The sequence below is a fragment of the Neocloeon triangulifer genome, unplaced genomic scaffold, assembly GCF_031216515.1.
Source record: "Neocloeon triangulifer isolate White Clay Creek 2 clone unplaced genomic scaffold, ASM3121651v1 ptg000015l, whole genome shotgun sequence".
In the NCBI taxonomy this organism is placed as follows: domain Eukaryota; kingdom Metazoa; phylum Arthropoda; class Insecta; order Ephemeroptera; family Baetidae; genus Neocloeon; species Neocloeon triangulifer.
In genome coordinates, this window is record NW_026775557.1 from 2,655,641 (window position 1) to 2,677,537 (window position 21,897).

Consider the following 21,897-nt stretch of genomic DNA (forward strand, 5'->3'; position numbering starts at 1 on the left):
TCATTCATCAAATTTTTTTTTACAGTGATCATATATTTTCAAGAATATATTTAAATTAAAGGTGTAAAATTGTAATAAAATTAAGTTGGATACAAAACTCTTAACATCTTTATTAATTAAAAACATATCTCTCGTCAAATAGCACAAAATCACAGGAGCAATTTTTTTAAGTAAACCGTTTTTCTGTCATTTGAGAGATGAATGATTACATAATTATACACGTAGAGCAGTTTTCCGTTTTAATTTAGATTAATTAAGTATAGGCAAGAAAATACAGTTGATTATAAAATGATTTTTAATGGCATGGTAACTGAATGCGCTTTAATTAATTAAATAGATTCGCCTCGTTGCGACTCACTCGCTCATTCATTATCTCACACGTTCATCCTTTTTTTCTCTTTCACGGCAATAATGGCTTCCAGTGTGAATCTACAATAATTTCCAAAATTTCACGGTCCGCGTGTGCCAAAAAGTGGTCATCAGTCAGACTTCAGGCGACGGGCTCGCAGTTTTGGTTCAACTGTATGCTTCCTCGCTGACATCTTCCCTTGTGGATGTTGAAGACCGAGCCCTCCGGACACACATACTCAGCGGTGCGACCATCACTCAGACAGGAAAAATATTTCTGAAAAATTGAAGATTAGAAAATTGTTATTTATAATGCATAACAGAAACAGCAAAAGGAGTAAATAGAATATAATTATTAATAAAAATGATAAATTTTATAAAATTATTTTTTGATTATTGTCCAAAAAATGAGGCTGGTGCGGCGCGGTTTAAATTTTAAAGGAACCTCCTGATTACCTCGGAAATCTCTATAACATCATCCGTGATGCAATTCTTTTCATATAATCTGAATTTAGGGAACATTTGCCTATGGGAGACATTTATCTGATGTAGGCGAAAAATAGCGCGGCTGAAGTTGTTTTTGCTGCACCGATGTGCGGCGCCGATTTTCGGTGCCGATTTGCGGCCCCGTTTTGCGGCGCCGATTTGCGGCACCGATTTGCGGCACCGATTTGCGGCCCCGTTTTGCGGCGCCGATTTGCGGCACCGATTTGCGGCCCCGTTTTGCGGCGCCGATTTGCGGTGCCGATTTGCGGCCCCGTTTTGCGGCGCCGATTTGCGGTGCCGATTTGCGGCGCGTATTTGCGGCATCGACTTTGAAATTAAATTTCAAATTTAGTGACCTTTGACCTACACAAAAATAAACCGCCACCAGCATCGAAAGCGCGACGTAAATTTACTTTTTAGTTACTCTCTTTTTCCCCAAATTAGACGTGCGGGCGGACTTTGAGAGTCGGTGACGGTAAAACTGCCGGCAAATGACACGCGAAATAAAAAATAACGGCAAGAAGAAGTGAAAGCATCCGATTGTGTGGCGTACTTTTTTGGTTTAGATATGCCACAAGTCAAAGGGAATTGTTCCTTCCTCGCCCACGACGCGTGAAAATTGTTTGATGTGAAAATGAGATTATTATCCACGCGTATATTATGGTTATTGAGAGGCGCCTTATGCAACTAAATTCACTGAAACGTAACGCGCGCGTTTCCATAAATGGACCGAAAACTGCTCCATTGTGATAATATGGATAATAAAAAATAATCGGCAGGCGCGCCCATCGCCCTTTACCAGAAGATACACAAAAGTTTTGAAAGTTTCAATTATTTTTAACAAAGAAATATACATTATGTGACAAAGATTAATGGAAAATCATTAATCAGAAAGTATAAAAAACCAGAGGCGCATTATTTAGTCTGAAAAGTTTTCGTAAATAATTTTCATGCTGCCCCAATTTTTTAATATCAAAAGTATAATAGAGTGGAATAGATAGAAGCCTTTGAAATTCTATCTTGATGTGTAATATTTTTTACTGTACGCTTTAGATAAAAAGAGATGGAAAACTTTTTATTTTTAAAAAATAATGTAAATAATTAGAAAAAATTTAATGACTTGTTTTTATTCCTTTTATAATTTATTTAAAAATTAATAACCAAATCTGTGGCAACTTGTATTTTTCTCTTCCAATAATGACAAAATGTTGATCTGTGAATTAAATAAAATTAAATACCTTGCAACCGCTGTTTGAAGCAGCGTAGACTTTTCCAATCTCAACTCCAGGCGCTGAACACGATGATGGAGCGGCAAAGACCTCCCTGACTTTGGACTCGGCAGGGCTGGTCTCGCCTGCGGTTCTCCTCCTCAGTCGGTACAGGTCGTCGTCCAGAAGACCTAGATGCTGAGGGTACAGGCTGTTGGAGGCGGGAGGGTTGTAGTAGTTGGCGTAGGCAGATTGGTAAGGGGACCGCAGGTGTAAAAGTCCGTTCGAGAAGCTGCTGCCGGGGCTGTAAAGGTTCGAGTAGCTGGACGACTGCAAAAAGTCCAGGGCGGCCGACGGCTTGAAACCAGTCTCGAAATTGCCTGGAAATTAGTTATTTCAAATAGCATCATCTTATTTTTAGTGAATTTTGAATTATTGGCATTTAACTAGTTTATTTTTCTTTGTGTATTTTATAAATTAAGCCAAGGACATTGAAAAACGTCCAGTTTACTGAAATTTGAATATTTTAATTACTAATTGGAATTGGAATTTTCTATAAAACAATTTTTACTCTAGATAAAATCATAATATTTAAAAAAAAAATAACCGGAATATTAAACTATGAACAAGTTCCAACTTTTTGAAGAAATAAGTGGTTTTAACCTGATGAGATATCCAAAGTATCCAAACCCACACAGAGTATGCATTTATTTTATGTTTAAATTCAGTCTTAGTAATAATAGTTTAATGGCTATTGACAAAAATAGCTTAAATTTCTATAAATAATATAAATAATGTAAGTATTAATAATATTATTATAAAAAATATTTAAATTAAAAATTAAAACGAAAGAAAGCAAAATAAGTGAAAATAAAAATATTTTTAAATAAAATAAGTAAAAACATTTGAGCAATAATATTTGATTAACTAAAATTACAACAAAAATTCGAAGCTGCCAATGAAAATTTTTTGTATCATGCGAAACTCACCATAAGTTGAATACTGGAGCTGTTGAGGCAGGAAACCATAGGACGAGGCGGCGTCAAGTCGCTGGGACGTGGAAAGGGCCTGTGGTCTGCCGGCAAAAGTTCCGGCGCCGTACCTGGTGACGACCTTTGGGTAGGCAGGACTCGGGTAGGGCCTTCGGACGGTGCTGGGGGTTGGCGGAGGCACTGGAGGCAGGTAGGCGTTGGTGGGCTGTGGGGCGGCAACGTGTTGCGTGCTGGTCACGGGGTTGACGTACTGGTGCGTGCCCTGGCCGGCCGTGGCCTCGAGGGAGGCGCCGCCCAAGGACAGAGCGGGGCCAGGGATGGAGCGGTGGTAGTGGTGGTTCAGGTGCAAAGAGCCGATTGGCGGCCGCAGCAGGTACGTTGACTGCACCGAACGCGGGAAGGTCGGGTATGAACGTCCCTCCGGAGGAATGTAACGACCTTCGTCTTCCTAAAGTTTTGCAATGGAAAAAAAGACAGTTTTTTATAGGAAAAGACGCGCACTTGGAATATTCTAACCGAGATAAAAGTAAACTTATCAATAAATATTTATTTTGTAGTAGAATTTATTGACGATTGATTTCAATCTGTTGTAACTGAAAAAAAAACGACAGTTATGCGTTTTCTGAGCTCTTTCATTTTACTATTTTGCAAGAAAAACTAATATTATAAAGACTAACTTGTAATTTTTAAATATATTCAAAATGATGTTTTAAAACTCAATTTGGCTTAAATAGTGCAAAATTGAAACTTGAAACTAATTAATAATAATTATTTTCCTCAAAAGTTTTTTAATTTGACATAAAATTAATTTTCTACACTTTGGTATTTCTTGGCAAATTATGGCATAGTCAAAATATTTACATCAATAATTATACAAAATCATAATGACTATTTATAAACCTCACTGCCTTTCGAGAAATGAAGAAACTACTTCATTGAATTGAGGTTTCTTGGTAAAAGGAAAATTATATAATTTAAATTTTACAAAAAAAATTTGTAACGTTTGAAGAAATTAAGAAAATAGAAATAATAAAAATAATTAAAAAATTATTAAACTTACTCAAAAATGTTATAAATTAATGTAAATAAAAGGAAGCTTTTTCAGAATTAAAAAAGGTTTTATAATATAATTACTATATTAATATTCTTAATTTTAAATAACTCTATTAAAACAATTTTTTATCTTTCAAAGTAATGAGAGTAACTAACAGAAAAGCACTTTATAATTGTGAATTGTAAATTAAATAAAAATAAAATATATCAATTTCACCTGCAAGATTTTGATGAGCGTGTATTCGGTCTCAGGGTCGTGCGCCACCCTGACGACCGAGTTGGACCTGGTGTCGAGACTGACGCCATCAGGCACGGCCACTCCGAGTTTCTGCAACTTGTTCAGCGCCAGTCGGTCGGATCGGAACGCGGATTCGGGGATTTTTCCGCCGTTGTGCGGCAACACTTGCTCGCGGAAAATCTGTCTTTTCGTCTGGAACAAGCGAAATATACACGAAATTTGGTAATTAAATTCAAATAATTTTGCAACATTTTTTTGCAGAGAAAAAGACCCTCTACAAGAAACCAAAATTTAAAAAAAAACCTTTTGTTGTTAAGAAATTCTGGAGCACGATTTAAACGGTTTCTTAGCGCACGTCGGCACCTGGTACGGGCATAGAAATAAATTATCTGTGTAATATCGCATCCCAGTTGATTATCATAAGTAGATTGGTTGGGTTATTCGATCTGATTTCCTTCTCCCATTGCATAATGGCTATCTAAAGGTTCGCTGACACATGCTTTGTAATGGAAATGATTGTGCAGTGATTGTACTTTATTGCTCCTGTGAAAGCCGAACAATATACTCTGCTTATTTACAATCATAGAGTGCATATGTTTAAAAATTACTCATGGTTTTATTTAGCAAGAATTGAGGTTGGCGTTTTTTTCTATTCAAATTTAATCTGAAACCTTTTGTAATGCGCCAGTGTATGTTTAATTTATTTATTTATTCCTCATTTATACATTTAAATAATACAACTTTTTACATACACTATTTAGATTTTTCAAATAATCCTTAGATATGATAATCTTCAAGAGCACAGTTTTTATAATAAAATAAATAATATTAACAATATAAAATTAATTACACAGAAATTGACGCGCAAAGTGCATAAGTTATAATAATTTCTATGAATTATATCCAATATTACAAATGTTTAAATTTAATAGTTAAAAACTGTAAACATTTTTAAATAAGTTTAAATTAATTAAAATAAAATACAAATTTAAATTTAAAAATGTAAATAATATTATTTTTTTTCTTACAAACTTTAAAAACCAAATTAATAATTTACTAATATTTAATAATAATGTTTATTGTTAAGTAGGATATTTATTGCTGACATTTATAAATTTCAATCAATTTAATGCTCTTCCGGATGTGATAAAAGCGTCTGTCTTAAATTATCTGGCTCTCGATCTCACCACTTTGTCAGCATCCAATTCAAGTCCCGTCCCGCGTGCACATACATTAGAATACCGCATTTTTGGCGTGCCGACTGTCAAATTTATCTTGTCTTTTACGCGAGATAAAGCATTTTAAAAGCGCCGCACGCGCTCGACTCGGCGGTTCTCATCTCTTCCGAAATTGTTTTGCGGTTCCGCTCCAGCGACGACGAGAATCGCTCTCTGTATAATAACAAGGCGAGTGCGAAATGCTGATGCTGCGATAACAGAGACGGACACAGCGGATTGTTTTCGTAACCTTTCACTCCGCCACCACTTCTTAGCGGGGCGATCACGAGCGAGGCGAAATTGAATTTATTCAGCACAATTAGACATGTTCAAAGTGTTACACAAAGCGTGATAAATCTTTCAGACGCCGGACTGTCCGTCAAAGGGCGAATTTAAAAAAGAAAAAATGAATTTTCCGATGGCGTGACAAGTGAAATTAAGGTTTGCTGTTTTAAAACATCAAAAGCTCAATCAAGTGCAGGGAATTGTTTTATTCAGGTCGCAGATTTGGCTCATTGTTATGTAAAACATTATGATTAAGATTTGTGCATTTTAATTTTGGATATTATACATTTTTTTAATTATTCCAGTAAAAATTCTAGTTGAAAGCAACAACCAGCAACAACATGAACCTTTAAAAAAAAAATATTTATGTCTAATTTAACAGAATTAAATCAATTCCAAAGATATACCTTATAACGCTTTATAATATATTTTATTTTTATTAATTTTTTCCCTCAATTTACTCTATCAAGCTTATTTATAAAAGTCCCTTTGAACGTTCATAATTAAAGGAAGGAAGAATTCCAAGGTTTTTTGATGCTTCATGGAATAATTCAATAATATATTTAAAATAGGCTCATCTAGAGTCCACAAAATAAAAAAAATTCACTTCCAGTAAAAACATCAACTTTACAATATCCATGAGTTCCCATTTACAAAGCAGTGAAATTCCCTCGAATGAAATTTCCAAGCTACATTATTTTCAATCGAGATGCTGGCTGGCGAGACGGCAATCGTTTAGAAGGTGAGCAACAAAAAGAAATAATGTTGCATTGCCGCATCTGCAAGCATTAAACGCGAGACGAAGTGCGATTGCATCAGGCAAATCGTGTAATTGACGCCGCCAGACGACGTGCTGGAATTTTACTGATTCTCTCTAAAACATGTGCTGCTTGAAAGTAAAATAAAATTGACATGGAATTTTAGTCTCCAGACGAAGCAAAAAATCCTTCAAATTACATTAATTACATCAATTACAATCAAATAAAAGAGTTAAAAATAAATATACATGTTCACCTTGAAGTGTAGTGATGTAAATCTTCAGCCTAAGGAACATGAATCCAAAAAATAATTGTAAGAAATATGATTTAACTCCAACAATTTGTTCAAATTAAATAAAAAACAAGTATAAAGTCTACCTTATTATCTGGTTTTAATGAGAAATTTCAATGTATAAAAACAAGAAAAATTTAAAAAAAATTAGAAACTGTGGCTAAATTAATTAGTAATATAATGAGCAAATTTTTTATTCAAATATTTAGTACCTTTTTCTAAGCGCCCTGATATAATCTTAACTTTGCGTTTCAATAGGTTTTGTGGATTATAATTTAAAATAATATGAAAGGCGTCGATTGAGCAATCGGAAGATTATCCAAACGCGATAAACGATGTAAAACGTGGTGCGTGCAGCGTGCACTCACCTTCCTCAAAATGCACTTCTCTTTAGGTGCAGGTTTCACGCCACTTTTCTCCATAGTAAACAAACGCTAAACGCGGTCTAATGTATTAAAATGCACCAATTACTAGAGAGTCAAAATTATTATGATCATCATCGCAGGTTCGTTCGCCTCTGCTAAATGAAAGTGGAATTTTTCTTTCATTGCTTTTTTTTATTTTTATATTTTCATGCATGCAGTCTCGGCGAGAGGCCGCCCGGAGATCGGTCGTTGATGTTTTATGGCGGACACATGCAGATCAGTTTGCAACTGCATTCCGCACGCATCCTGCTGCATGCCCGCGACCTGCAGAGAAAGCGAAAGCGATTTCAGGGAGAAGCGGCGGCGGGTGCATCAGGATGTGAATATTAAATGATATTGTATATCAATCAGTGCATATTACGACCTGAAATGTAATACACGGTCGTAAAAGTGATACGACGACTCCCGCAAGCACGTTTAGAAATTTCCTGAAATTTCGCTTTTCGAAATGCAATTTAGTGCAGCAGGCTTGTTAATCCTTTATTGCAAACGAGTTCCCACACTCTTAAAAACGGAAACAAGATATTTTTTTTCTTGTAAAGACGGTATAAATTAAAATTTATTGTGTAAAAAGTTAATTCTTTTCTATAGAATGAAAAATATGATTAAATTTTGATGTGACGTTGTTCAATGAAAATAAGCAAATATTAAAAGCTGTTTGTTTATTTTGTTAAATTATATTATTATGCTTTGAGAAATAAAAAATTATTTGTAAAATTCCAAATCCAAAACCATTGTCATTCTTTTGAGTGTTCAATTTTATTGAATCAAGAATAAAAAATAAATTAACACTTAAAATTAACTTAATTTAATAAAAATTTCCAGACCAATCATCGCATTCAAAGAGAAATTGGATTTTTCGGAGCGGTTCAAATTATGCGCGCGGTTGTTATTTAATTACACCACCCGCAATATAATTCGTATTATTATCCCGTAATATCATTTTACTGCGTCGTGAGAATCCAGCATGCGCGGAAATTGGAGTCGAGAAATGCTGCACTCGTTTTACTCCTCGCGGCTTCTCCGACTCTTCGCCGGCAGGTGTGTAATTCAGGAGCCTCACTCTCTGCGTGCGAGAGAGAGCGACAACAATAATAAACGCGATAATTGTAATTATATTCACTTGCACGGGGGCAAGAGTTCCTGTCGATTTTTACTTTGGTATTACCCGTTTCCCTTTTGTTTCTTCAAATTAAAATTCTTCATTTGTTTACTGTGGGAACGCTGGGCAGAGAAAGAGAAAAGTGAAATTGAGCTCTCTCATTATTTAAAATTTATATATTATAAATATATAATATTTGTGATGATATTTTTAAATTTTACTTATTTAAAAATTAACTGCACAGTTTTTAACAATAAAAATCCAAATGAACTATTTTTAAATTTGATCATATTAGTAACAAATTTATTCTAAAATAAAAAATTATTTAGAAACATATTTTTAATAGTTATTTCATTACAATAATTAATAAATTAAATACTCTATTGAAATTCATACATGTCATGTATTTTACAGATAATGTAATTTAAATTAATTGAGGTATTTAGCTTAAATAGAATTTTGCATTTGTATAGTTAATTAAAATGTTTGAGTGAGGAAAGTATGTTTCACTTAAAAATTGAATATATTTAAGAGATACCTGTGAGTTTACAAAAATAAATATAAAAAAATATATATGTTTCCTACTTTAAATTTTCGCCAATTACGTGCAAATATTAAATAAAAAATAAAATAGCAAATTTTGCTATTTTATTTTTTATTTTTTAACAACCTGCGTTCTCACATTCAGACAAGAACAATCAAGTAATCATCAGCAATTGGCAGATTAAACTACAACTATGCGGAAACCTTTCCCATAAACGTCCACATAATGGTTCCTTTCACGCGCCGGTTTCGTCGTTAAATAACCACGAGAGGCGTAATTTTCATTATTTCCCTGCTTTGTTTGGGCTCTGCGAGAAATCAGAAACAGTTTTGCCTGCAGAGAGAGCGCGCCAGTGATTTTTGTAGCAAAATGCATCAGATGTTTTTCTATTTTACTGCTCATGTTGTTACGTTACGGTCCAGCGCACCTCTCCATAACATGGAGTGCATAGGCCACCGAAAGCAGGAAATTGGTCTATCTATACGTAGTTGATCTAGTATTACGTGTCAGAATAATAATTTGCTTTCTAAAGGTAAAATCTAAAAGCAAAAATTCGGATCACGTGAGCTATTAGCGCAGAAGAAAATTTTATTCGATTTCGCTTTCGTTTTTTTATGGACCAGAAAGACATCACACTTCTTTGATTTCATCCAGCAGAGTTGACTTATATTATTTTGCTGGTTTCTACTAAAATTAAAAAAGAAAACAACAATTTAAAAATTAAATAAATGTTCACTATTTATATTCTTACTTTTCCTGAATTTAATTTTTGATCAAGAAATGCAATAAATAGGAAATTTGAATTAATAATTACTTAAAAAAAGATTAAGTGCTCTAGCGATTTTTTATGCCAGAGTTGTTATTTTTAAGCAGTATGAATTCTTAATTTGTGAAGAGAAGAATAAATGATGATGATATTTACTGTTTAATTTATCATCTTCCAAGCTGATATAATAACGAAGACAAACCACATTTATTGTTTTTTTTCTTGAGCAGGCGCACATCCTTGAGCGACAACAATCGCCGGGAGCGATAATAATAAATTCAATTATACATTGTCTCTGAACGGCTGGTCGGTCTGCTGATTGGAAAGAAAATAAAAACTCTCGCGCAGTGAGAAAGCGGCAGCGTGTTTTTTCAAAGAAATAAAAAGTGAGTTGCAAAAATCTCGCGGCGCGGCTATAAATCGCGGCGCTGATAGGGTGGCGTGCGCTGCAGATTAATAGGCATTAAAGCGGCCAATTAACCCGCTGCGAGATTGATTTAAGGCGCAGACGAAAATTGCACAATCCTTTGCGGCGAGCGACTCACGATTCCCGACCCGACGGGAGGCATAAACTTTTATTTCAGAGCAGTGCAGTCGACGTGTGTCTTGGTACTTTTGAGCTCAGGATTTATCTCTCAATTTTTTAATAGCCCTAAACAAACGCAGCGTGAGTTTCAGTTTTGAACCGTTCATTAATCGACTGCCAAGACAGGTAGCGATGTATGCACTGTGGTCGCAGAATTCTGTAAAAATAAAAGTAATAACCCAAAAAAATTTTAACTCGAGTTATATGTTATTTAATTATATTAATTTGTATTATTTTCATTTGTGTTAGAAATTGTAATAATTATAATGATGTTTGAATTTAAATCAACCCAGTATTTATTTTCCCAGTGAAATATAAATCATCAAAGTTCTGCTTTTATTGTAGTTTTTTGAGCACTGAAATTGAACTAATTTCTACAATTTTCACAATGCTTCAAAAACATAATATACAAAATTTTATCTGGACAGTTATAATAATATAATTCACTTTTGTGATTATGAAAATAGCAGTGGATAAGTCGTCTGGTTGTATCTAAAAAAGCACCTAAAACCATAAAATAGTGATAGCAATCGCAACAATTGAACCAGGCAAGCAGAACAATCACGAACATGCTCATTACCAATTTGCGACTGCGGCGGAGAAAAGACCACAGGGTCGATTTTTTTTTCTTCAGATCGGTGGACCGAAGTTGTAATTATATTCTAATGCCTTATCTGCTGCTCTCTTTCTCTCTCGCTCCCTCGCCAGCCAGAACAATGAAAGTGTAATTGCAATATTATTTGCTCAAGATCCAGACACACAACGATGATGGCAGGAGTAAAAGTTCGGAAAAAAGCAGCTCGCGGATAATCATTTTGTCTAATCCGAGAGAAAGGGTTTGTGCATTTATTTTAGTATTACTTTTTAACTCTGCGCAAGTCGCAGGAAAAAAAAGTACCGAGTGATTGATTGCATTATTTTCTCTCGACGAGAATTGGTTTTCTTCCAGCGGCTGCAGCCTACGGGCGGAAATGAAATTCATTTTATAACTTTGTGGATATATTTTACGGCTGCCGCGGAGACGAGTCATTTTTCTTGGCGTAAAATCGGATTGTCATCGGAGCGACGCATTTCTCTTTTTATTATTCGACGAACCTTGAAATGCGCGCCATACTCGGCAATGAACGCATCTTTTTGATAGGTAAGTGCGAGGAAAAGAAAAATAAAACACCTTTGAAATCGGAGAACCGTGAATTAATTTAGATGCTCTTACCCGGTTATTGACACCGTAGGTGTAAATTGTTGAAAATGAATCTCAAGGGCATCAAAAGAAAATAAATAAAACGCCGGCATTCACAAAAATTATATTCATATTATTCTCTTCTTCTTCTAATTGTAACTGACGATTTTAAAGATCGATTGCAAAATTTTCAGTAAAAAAAGAAACTAAAAAAACTACCTTGTGTCCCTAAATTAAAAATAAATAAAATATAAAATTAATTTCTTCAAACAAATGAAATTTTTGTTTTCCAAGAACTTAAAGTATGGATGATGTAGATGAATATTTTTCTGGATCTAATTTTAAATTTCATTGAAATGAAAAGTTCCAGTTTCACTTTAATAAATTTACCTCTCCCACATAATCAGCTAAAAATATCTCGAAGAAAATTTACTCTGGAAATAAAATTTAAGTTCAAGGCGCACGCTATATACAAGAACGCAATTGCTGTGTGTGATTGATTGCAATTACGGCGTGCAGACGTCGGATATACATCTCGAGAGACGTTATTTCTTGTTCTTATTTGCTCACGAGGTAAACAGACTGTGGATAATGACACGCTCAACCCACTCGTCGAGAACATTTCAATTTCATCAATTACCCTTGTCATACTCCCGTGGGCTCAAAACATATACATATCATTTCAAATTGCCCCATCATTTTTAGAAAATCTCAAGATATATTTTGACTTTTTTTAAAAATATCTCACATGCTTTCCATATTTAATCGCGATTGATCCGCTTTCTTTCTAAAAATTATAGCCGGTGAGCGATTTGTTATTTGTGTTCACGCTATCATTTTGCTATTAATTATTTTTCTGCACGCTTGAATTTGTTTGCTCAAGAAAATTGCTTTCATCCTGCAGCTAGGATGTTTTGTATTTTGTAATTAATAATGAGGTTCGGCTCTACTGATGCCGAAAACAACGCTTTAATTTGGCATTGTTTACGTTTCTTCTCCCCAAGTCGTGCAGTCTGAGTGACGAAAATGCGAGCGTCGCCAATCCAGATCTTCGTAACCAAATTAATTTTATTTATGCCCGCAAAAACTCATTCTTCACAGAGAAAAAAACTTCTTAAAGTGCAAGCAATTTTTTGTAAGTTTAATGTGAATATTTAAAAATATCGGATATTATTAAGAAGCATTTAGGAAAAAGCTTCTCTTTAAGCTAAAACCACGATTCATTTAAATTTTTTGTTCAGTTCAAATATCTCATTTGCAGAGAGTGGTGTGCATTTTAGTTGCTGCACCACAAAAGGAATAAAAAACGGCGGCTCGTTTTGATTGGACTAAGCAATCATCTTTGCGTATTGTGGTTTTTGACAAATGCTTGTTACACAATGTGAAAAGAGAAAAAAAAGCAATTTCTCTTGTTAACTTTTCTGATGGGATTTTCAAGAAGGTAATAAAGAGCGCCTCTTGATCACTTAATTTGAAACCAATTATTTTTTATAATATTGTAAAAACTGTTGATTGATGGTTGCTTGGAATATATTTAACCTACACAGAAGTCCTGACCTTAAGGGCAATCAAACAATTTCGATCGCAAGCAATAAATGCAACATTGACCTTTAATGTACACATTTACTGTAAAATTGTTTCTGTATTAATATAAAATTTTTGTTTTCATTCTCTGATGGCCATGAACTTTCCCCAAGTACGCATCCCGCACGATAGAATTTTCATTTACTTATTTTTTATTAAAGGCTCTAGCACTGAAAAAATTTTCATTGTATGGTTTTGATAGGACGGATTGTATCTAATTTGTCGCTCAATAAATCATCTTTGAAAGGCAAAGGCACTTAACAAATATAAATCATCGAATCGAGATAAACACAATGGAAATTAACTCCTCGCCAGGAGTGATAGTAGAAAATAAAAACGAGAAAAATTATTTCCTGGGGAGCTGCTTTCTTCCGCGGGGCGAATAAATTAGAAGTCGTATCTGAGCTAATCTGCTACGCGAATCAAAGCAGCGGAAAATTGGTTGGCTAGAGAGATGCGCGTTTGAATAAGGAATTAGCCTTAACTGCGGGCACTAGGTTGGAAATGGTCAAATAGAACACACGCACCATGATAGTGCGGATCTGGCAAATGAATGAAAATGATACTGATATACAATGTTACACTTTCATAAACGAAAAAATATAAAATTAGAGAGCCATTAGATCTTCAAATAATCTTCAAATGGATGCTGCAATAATTATTAAAGCTGTTTAAATTATTTTTAATTATTTATGAAACATTATTGTTGCAATAATAATGAATAAGATAAATTTGTGGTGTAAAAAACACTTTTATTTATATCCATGAAGAAACTTTTATATATTAATTTCTCATTATGTTCCTTAGATGTCAAAAAATTAATTAATTATGCTGTTAAGCTCCCTGCATTTTAATGAAATGAGGTGAAATTTTATTAATTCTTTACAAAGTAAAAAACATAAATCGAAATATTTAAAAAAATTCAAAGTAAATAAATTATTTGTATGAAATTCAGGAAAGAAAATTAAATTATAATTATGTGTTTTTTTAGTTTTTTTTTTTATAAATAGTTTTTTGCCAATCTAGAATTATAATATTTATTGAATTATATAAAAGAGAATTTTGGCATTCCAAGCACTGCTCCGACAACGCGGCGACACAATATAATGCGTTGTCCTCGGAATTCAAAATCACGCACCACTTTCTCACTCGCAGATGCCCCGCACTGATAATTTTACTCAACGTACCACAGTTTAGCATAAATGAAATATGTCCGCGCCTGACGTGACTCGCTGATGAGGCACTACCTTACTTTGAATTTTTTTTTCTTCTTACAACAGGCTGTAAAAGAAAGAAAAAAAAACGAGATTCGGTCTGCCCGCTGGCGCGAAGATAAATAAAAACTTTACATAAAAAAGAAAATACAAACACCAAAAGCATCTGCACGAGATAAGTGAAGGCTGACGAACAGCCTTGAAGCGCAAAAGTGCTCTCGTTCCGTGCATGACCCCCAGCTCGAAACTGACCCCGGTGACCTTTCGATTGCACCTCGTTCAGCACCCATTGTTGGCCAACAATGACTCCATTACACAATACGTGAGTGAATTATTAATAAATAAATATTATTGGGCGCTGATAAATTTTATTTACTCTGATGAGAAATTAAAATTTTGATATAATTAAAGATTGGAAGAAATGGGAGGTTTGAAGAGGCAACACCTGCGCTTGCCTTTGGATTTGGCAGGCGACGGACATAAAAAAGTACAGCACAGCGGAAAGACGAACAAAAGTGGTCAGAAAGGATGACCATCCATTTAATTCTATCGCCCGACACTTTCTCTCCGACAAACACGGGATTATCCACTCGCCGCGCGTTCGCTCATAAATTACACTCATATTTCCAGACGGACGTACAAAAACGACACACACACACGTATGTATACTATTTAAACATTTTCCAGCGTCATGCTCGCGGAGCGAATGCGCAATTTCGACGTAAATAATGAGCCGGTAATAGTAGACGGAGTTTTTTGTTTATTTGTTTGCCGTGTGCGAGAGATGATCAATCTTTCTCTTTTTGATTGATGCCTGCGAGTGCGACTGGACGTGTAATAATCAATAAGCTGCTTCCGATATGTAACTCAATTTGGCGAAATGCATGCAGCGCGCCGCCCATTGTTCTCGACGGCTCACTTTCGGCACTGATTTATTATCGGAATTAATTTTTATAATTTGACAGCGCATTGTTTGCGATCTGACTTCGACGGCGCTTGATTGATTGAAATTCGCGCAAACCAATTATTCGTGCTTGCGTTCACACCAATGCTCGTTACGCGTTCAAAATCATATATTTAATATTTTAATATTGATTCATATTAATTGACCAAATAATGCTTTTCCCACTCAATACGTTTGATACGTTATTTTTAACTTTCATTTTACTGCAGTAAATTGCGAAATGTTTATTGAACAATCATGTTAAATTAATACATTCAAAAGTTGTGATTATTTGATTCCAATAATCATTAGCAATTAGTAGTTTGATAATATTTAGAAAATACTTTTTTTTTTACATTTTATATCTGATAAAAAACCAACTATACATTTTAATTTCAACTTGTCAATAATTACATTACATGGTATGTCGTTTGTCGTCATAGAATATTTAAATTTACATTTAAAAATGAACTTGAAGACTAGTTTTTATTTAAAAAAAATTGCTATTTCAATTTTTTTATTAATAAAAAAAATAAAACTTATCAAAATAATATTATAAAGTTGGATTTTATTTAAAAATTAGTTAAAAAAATTAAATTGTAAGATAAAATGGTATTATAATTTATAAAAAGTAATATTAGTATTTACTAAAATGAAAAAAAAACTATTGGCTTTCAAACCAAACCAAACCAATTTTTTTTTAATTTTTATGCTATTATATTTGCAGGAAGAAAGCGACATAAGGATTATGCAAAAAAAGGCGCACCTCATTCTATCAAATCACTTTTGACACCAAGAGAGCCACTGGCCGGCGAACAATAAAAGCTTTCGAGCGCGTGGAGAAATGCGTTTTTTCATTATATTTATGTGAAAAAGAAGCGTTTTCCATTATTCTCACGCGCGCGTCTGCGAAAGGCGCCGAAATTTTCCATTTTTGCTGTTAAACAACAATGAGCGCACGTATGAGAGGCGAGAATCGAGAAATAATGAGAATGTTGACCGGCCGCTCTCATGGCCTGCAATTACCTCGTAATACAAAGTGAAAGAGATTCCGCCAATTTCAGCAAAATTGTGTTTTTTAATGAGGAGAAAATAATTTCAAAAAGCTGAAATAAGAAATCACTTTTGGCTTTTGTGAAACGAAAAGTGGCTCGCTGAAAATTTTTAATAAGTCTGCAGGATATTTAAACTTCTTTTAAAATTTTTTCCAGTTTGAAAATAAATAGCACATCATGTCCCATTACTACTCATTAAAATGCACAAAATTCCTCCCTGCCGTTTCACGATACTTTATCGAGGCAATCGCATTACGAATTTTGACTCTCGGCCGTTGTTTGTTTTAACGCAAAGTAATCAGAGCAGATCTCCAATTTTATCATACAAGGCCCGGACAACTTTCATCGCAATTATTGTGCGCTGATCGCCCAGAAGATTTTCAAGTAAGTGGAGTTGGTGCGCTGTTTGCTTTGAAAATAAATAATGATGCACGGCGACAGCGACGAAATTCAAAAGAGCGGAGAAAGAGAGAGCAAAAAGCAAACTTTGAATGTGGAAAAACTAGATCAAATAACAATAAGAATAAATAACAAAAGCTCATTGATTAATATAATAAAAAAAGAAAATTTCTTCATTGTAAGGCATATCATAGAAAAACAATTACGGGAAAGGCTGCACATTTGCTTTTCATCAAATTATAGAAAACGCTTTACTTTTACAGGCAGATGCAAATAACGAAATTTATTGGGGAGATTTTTTTTAAATAAAATAATATCTGAGTTTCGAGGATATAAAAATTTTTAAGTTATTGTACTTTTAGTCTAAATTGTCTCGCAGCAATGGAGAAACAAATTTATTTTAATTTTATAATTATTTTGTTTTTGCATTTAAATACTTTTATGACCTCTTTTTAATCTTAAAACTCAGCGATTTTAAACCTCCAAATGCAATTATTAAATTAAGGACAAATATAAACGTCATCATGATAATCGTTGAAATTCGAGAATAGAATAAGAAAAGGGCGCAAAGAAAGTAGTGTCTGGCGAGCGCAGAGTGGCATTAGCCGAATTTTGGGTCATTATGACGAGAGCTGTGAGCGACGACCAACTAGGCTCGCGAGTTCATCTGCAGCAGCGCGTTTGCGAAAACTCGTATCTCCACATTTCAAGTTCTTCCGAAAAGGCGGCGGCGGCGGCCGCTCGAAAGGATAACAAACGAGAGAAGAGCGACCAGCACATTTTTATCCCGCAGTAGGGAAAGTGGTCGCTCTCAATCTGCCCCGTTTAATTTACACGCGCGTATTATATTAATATTGTCGTCAGCAGTCCGCGAGTCCTCTGATCATCATTAACATCTCTCGCATCTCTCGCTTTTACGGTCAACTAACGTCTCACATTTATTGTCAATAAATTTATAGAACTCCGCCCGAAGATTTCAAAAGAGATCAAACTTAAATTAAATTACTATGCAATCATCGCAAATGTCTTGTAGAAAAAAATTGTAGGAAAAATTGTATAATTTTATAAAGAATTCTAAATGTGGTAAAACAATTAAAAATTTAAATTTATTTAATTTATTTTTAAATAAAAAAGACAAAAATAAAAAATATCTTTATTAAATTAAACAAATTTATATTGTTTTATATCTATAAAAATATTATTAAATTAAAATTGTGTAATATTTTAGTGTAAAATAAAGACTTTTTTATTATTAACTTGCTTAAAACACTATGAAAGAAGTTGTATTTTTCCCCTAGAAATTTGAGTTGCTAAAAAATAAAAAAAAAATAAAAATAATGAAAACAGACCTTTTCTGCATCTTGGGCTTGGACGGCGAACAAGCCGAGCAGGGCAAGGAAGAGCAGTCGCGTATCCATGGTGGAGGACGGACGGAAAGAGACTGACTGAAGCAGGGGAAGCCGATTCAGCTCTTCTCTTTGCCTGCAGCACTTTCACTGCCACCAACTCACCTCATAAGTGCACACGCGCCGCTCCATCACGCGTTTAACGGCGCGACCCGCACACAATTTTGCCGAATTTCAACCCGTATTTTAGGAGCAAAGAAACTGGAGCAATGACCATGTGAGGAGAAGACTGTGATGATAAATCACGCTAGTGCGTCTTAATCAAATCTACTTTCTTAAAATTTATAAATTCCGTTGTTAAATTTGTCTTCTGATTAATATATATATATCGAAGGTCGCCCGAAATAATTTCACCATCTAGTGAATTTTAGGAACCAGTGATGCACAAATGTTGTTATCTTTAAGCATCTGAATAAAAAAAAAACGATTATTTTTTATTCAGCAGGCGAAACCAAAACTCAAAATTTAATTCGAGGAGCAGATGAATGAGAACTTCGGTGCTAATTGGAAAAAAAATTGCTTAAATTACTGAAAATTTAATTTGCATCTTGTCTTCTCTCATTACTTTTATATCATTGTAAATTTATCATTCTTAATAATTATTAATTTTTAAGCTACATTAGTGTATTGTGAAGTTAGCTGCGACCCGCACAAAATAAAAACTGAAATTATCGTTCTCTAGTTTGAAAAAAAAAACTCAAATTATATGGGTGCATTCATTGCAAGTACTTTTTGATCAAATCAGGCAAACTGTGACTCACCAACGAATACTTGATTTTGATAAACTAATATGATATGAGATATGAGTTAATGATTTAAAAGTATCTTTCGTATCTTTAAAAAGCCAATTTGCTTTTACCACTGCGTGAGCTGCATTTACTCTATAAATAGCGATAAATAGCAAAATGATCTAAATTATATTAATTTTCTTATCAATATGTTATCAATAATCTAATTCTTTAACTGGAAATATAATTCCTCCCATCTTAAGTAGTACAAGTAAGTACAATTTCTGTGGAAAAAATTATTATTCTGAATATAAATTTTGCCAACGCATTTCTTATTTTTGTTTCAGACCATTTCTTCGCTGTCTTTTTTTGCAACATGACTCATTATGCATTTATGTTACGTAATGAGATTCTGCAAATGCCAGTGCAAATGATACGATTCAAACGCAGCAATTTTTCAAATTTTCAGCGCCTCAATTTCATCTCGTCACAAAAGCTCACAATAATCGGATTCGACCGCAAGTTGACGATTGCAATTGCAAAAAAGTGAGAAGCCGTGTGGCAATTTAAAGTAGCACATTCGTATTCCATTTCACGCTGCTGTTTATTTTTTGCCTGGAATCCGTTCAACCTTGCCTCGTTTAAAGTAGATCTCGCCATTAGGAAAGACTGAATTGTATCTCAATTTACGCCACTCGACTCAATAATAAAAAAGTGAAGAGTAAGTTGAGAGTTAATCGTTGCGTCAGATGGTTCTGCACAGAGGCTACTCGATTATGCTCGCCGGCCAAGGTCACTCTCGATCAATTTCACGATTCAAGAGTAAATTAATCTGCGTCAGGTTTTTCGACTGGTGTAAAAAATTTGCGATGGGCACCACCGCAATTATCAACACGTTTTTATGACTATTATTTGACGTGCTCACTGCTATTAATTTATTATAACGTGTTTTAATTACTCTCCACACAGATGGTGTGACCTTTTCTTTAAAATTTGTATTTGGAATAACTGACAATGACTGTGACTATGAAATATACGAACGCATCAAGATGCACTTGGAAATATCTGGCGACAATAATTTTACAGCTGGTGAAATTAAATTCTCAGTTATATAGTTGTTATTGTGCGCGTGTTTTTGGCTGTTCTAATTTCAGTAAATCCACGTAAAAACGTCTTAAAAATATGAAATTAAAATTGAATAATGCGATTTTCTGATAAAAAATCAAACAATAGAATGTTTCTTCCAGATTCTGCGTTCTCATAATTGAACCCCAAGACTAAATTTTACATAGCTCTGATGATTCATTTGAAAAAAAGATTCAACATACTTTCAGAAATTCTCCTTACATTAATACATCAATCATTATATATGTAAATTCAAAATTGCGTGATGCGAGATGTAGTAAAATCTGCAGAATAAAATAATTGAATTTCACAATTCAATTATCTTTAACTGTCAAAATGCATACAATTGAAAAGTGAAATGAGTTTATTTCTTTTTCTGCAATAGTAAAAAGCTCGTTAATACATTTTTTTCTTATTTGTTTGGATTCTAATTTTAGCAGGCTGAATTATAGAATGGTAATTAAAATTTCTCTTAAATGGAGCCTTGCTCTTCATTTTGATGATAAGTATGGTGCATCACAAAACACGGAACATACACCAGAATACGCACATTAATCATCATTTGTTTACATAATCATAAATAGCGATAAACTAAGTAATTAACTCTATGAACTCCTTGAAGATATGATCGTGTCACAGGATCGGGTACACTTAATACAAAATCAACTTGGATGCATATAACTATTAATTATTCACGGGCATTTAAAAATATAGCAGCAAAAAAAATATTCATGAAAATAGTTCTGGCAACTGAGTTTATTTTGACAAAGAACTCTAATTAAAATTTGCTTGGCCAGATGACTTATGTAATTTAATTTTATGTTGAGTTAATTATTAAATAAATAATTTGATTCCCATTGATTCCCATATAATAATGTAATAATAAAATTATTGATATAAATATAAAAATAAAAATGATAAAATGTAATAATAAAGTTAATTTAAACGATTTATAAATAAGAAAATTACATAAAAAATTTATAATGCACGTATGTACATTGATGAATTTAAGAAAAAGAAAAAGTTTCAAATAATTTAAAATAATGTCGTTTAGTTTGTGATTTTTTTTTAAATGTTAAATTATGTTACATTAACACAACACGCACTAAAAATATTACACCAAACATACTTTGCTCTTTTACACCGTTCAAAATGATACTTGCGTGTGTCAAAATCAAATATCAGAGAATCGGTGGGAATTTCGAAACGCCGGCAGGCAACAATGGAACATTGCGCTCTTTTCGATCCGACGTATAAATATTAATTCCGAGAGCAACAACAGCAGTTCACCGAGGAGCCAAGGTGATCTTTGGCTGATTGATCGCATTGTGCCGCCGCCGCCGACTCATTCAGCCGAAATCGATCGAGCAGATCAGTGAAGTGGCGAGCAAGGTCGAGTGGATTTTGGTGGCTTTTATTTGCGTTGGGCAATTTAATTCCCTCAGTGCGCGGGAGGCCGACGCGAATGCATTAATGACTCGCGCACGCACTCTTGGCCAACTTCGTGAGAGGTTGTCTCTGCGAGTTCTTTTTTTTCTTATCTCGCCTCCAGCTCAGAGATGAGTTTCTCTGCTGGACTGGATCGCCAAGTGAGACGTTTAAAAAACGTCTTTGCTCTCTATAACGGCGGCGAGCGTGTTTGCATTTAGTGGGCGTAATGAAAATGAAAGTGCATATCCGTCTGAAAGAGGAGCGAAGCACGTAATGCAACATTAATTGAGTGAGTTACGTCAACAAAACGCTGACGTGATCATTTCCACAGAATCTTTTGCTTACAGGTTTTTTATGTAAATATTCAATAATAAAAAAAGTAGTATTTTAAAAATGTATTTGTTTAAAAAAAAAATTATTTTTCATTTCAGAATTTGAAAATTTTCAAAGTAAGGTAATAAATTTTTTTCAATAAATCTAAATGAATTAGACGCTGCGGGATAAAAAATAGAAAATATTATTGACCGAACCT

At 34.0% G+C, this 21,897-nt stretch overlaps 1 protein-coding gene across 1 annotated transcript; it reads right to left on the reverse strand.

Annotated features, from left to right (window-relative positions):
• Nucleotides 1-96: 96 nt before the first annotated feature.
• LOC132202175 (uncharacterized) lies at nucleotides 97-18,164 on the reverse strand. Its single transcript, XM_059628916.1, has 5 exons — nucleotides 18,025-18,164; nucleotides 4,305-4,517; nucleotides 3,032-3,482; nucleotides 2,073-2,422; nucleotides 97-625 (listed from the first exon to the last, which is right to left on the reverse strand). Exons 1-5 carry the CDS (start codon nucleotides 18,091-18,093, stop codon nucleotides 491-493), a joined length of 1,218 nt encoding a protein of 405 aa, XP_059484899.1. The 5' UTR covers nucleotides 18,094-18,164; the 3' UTR covers nucleotides 97-490.
• Nucleotides 18,165-21,897: the final 3,733 nt, after the last annotated feature.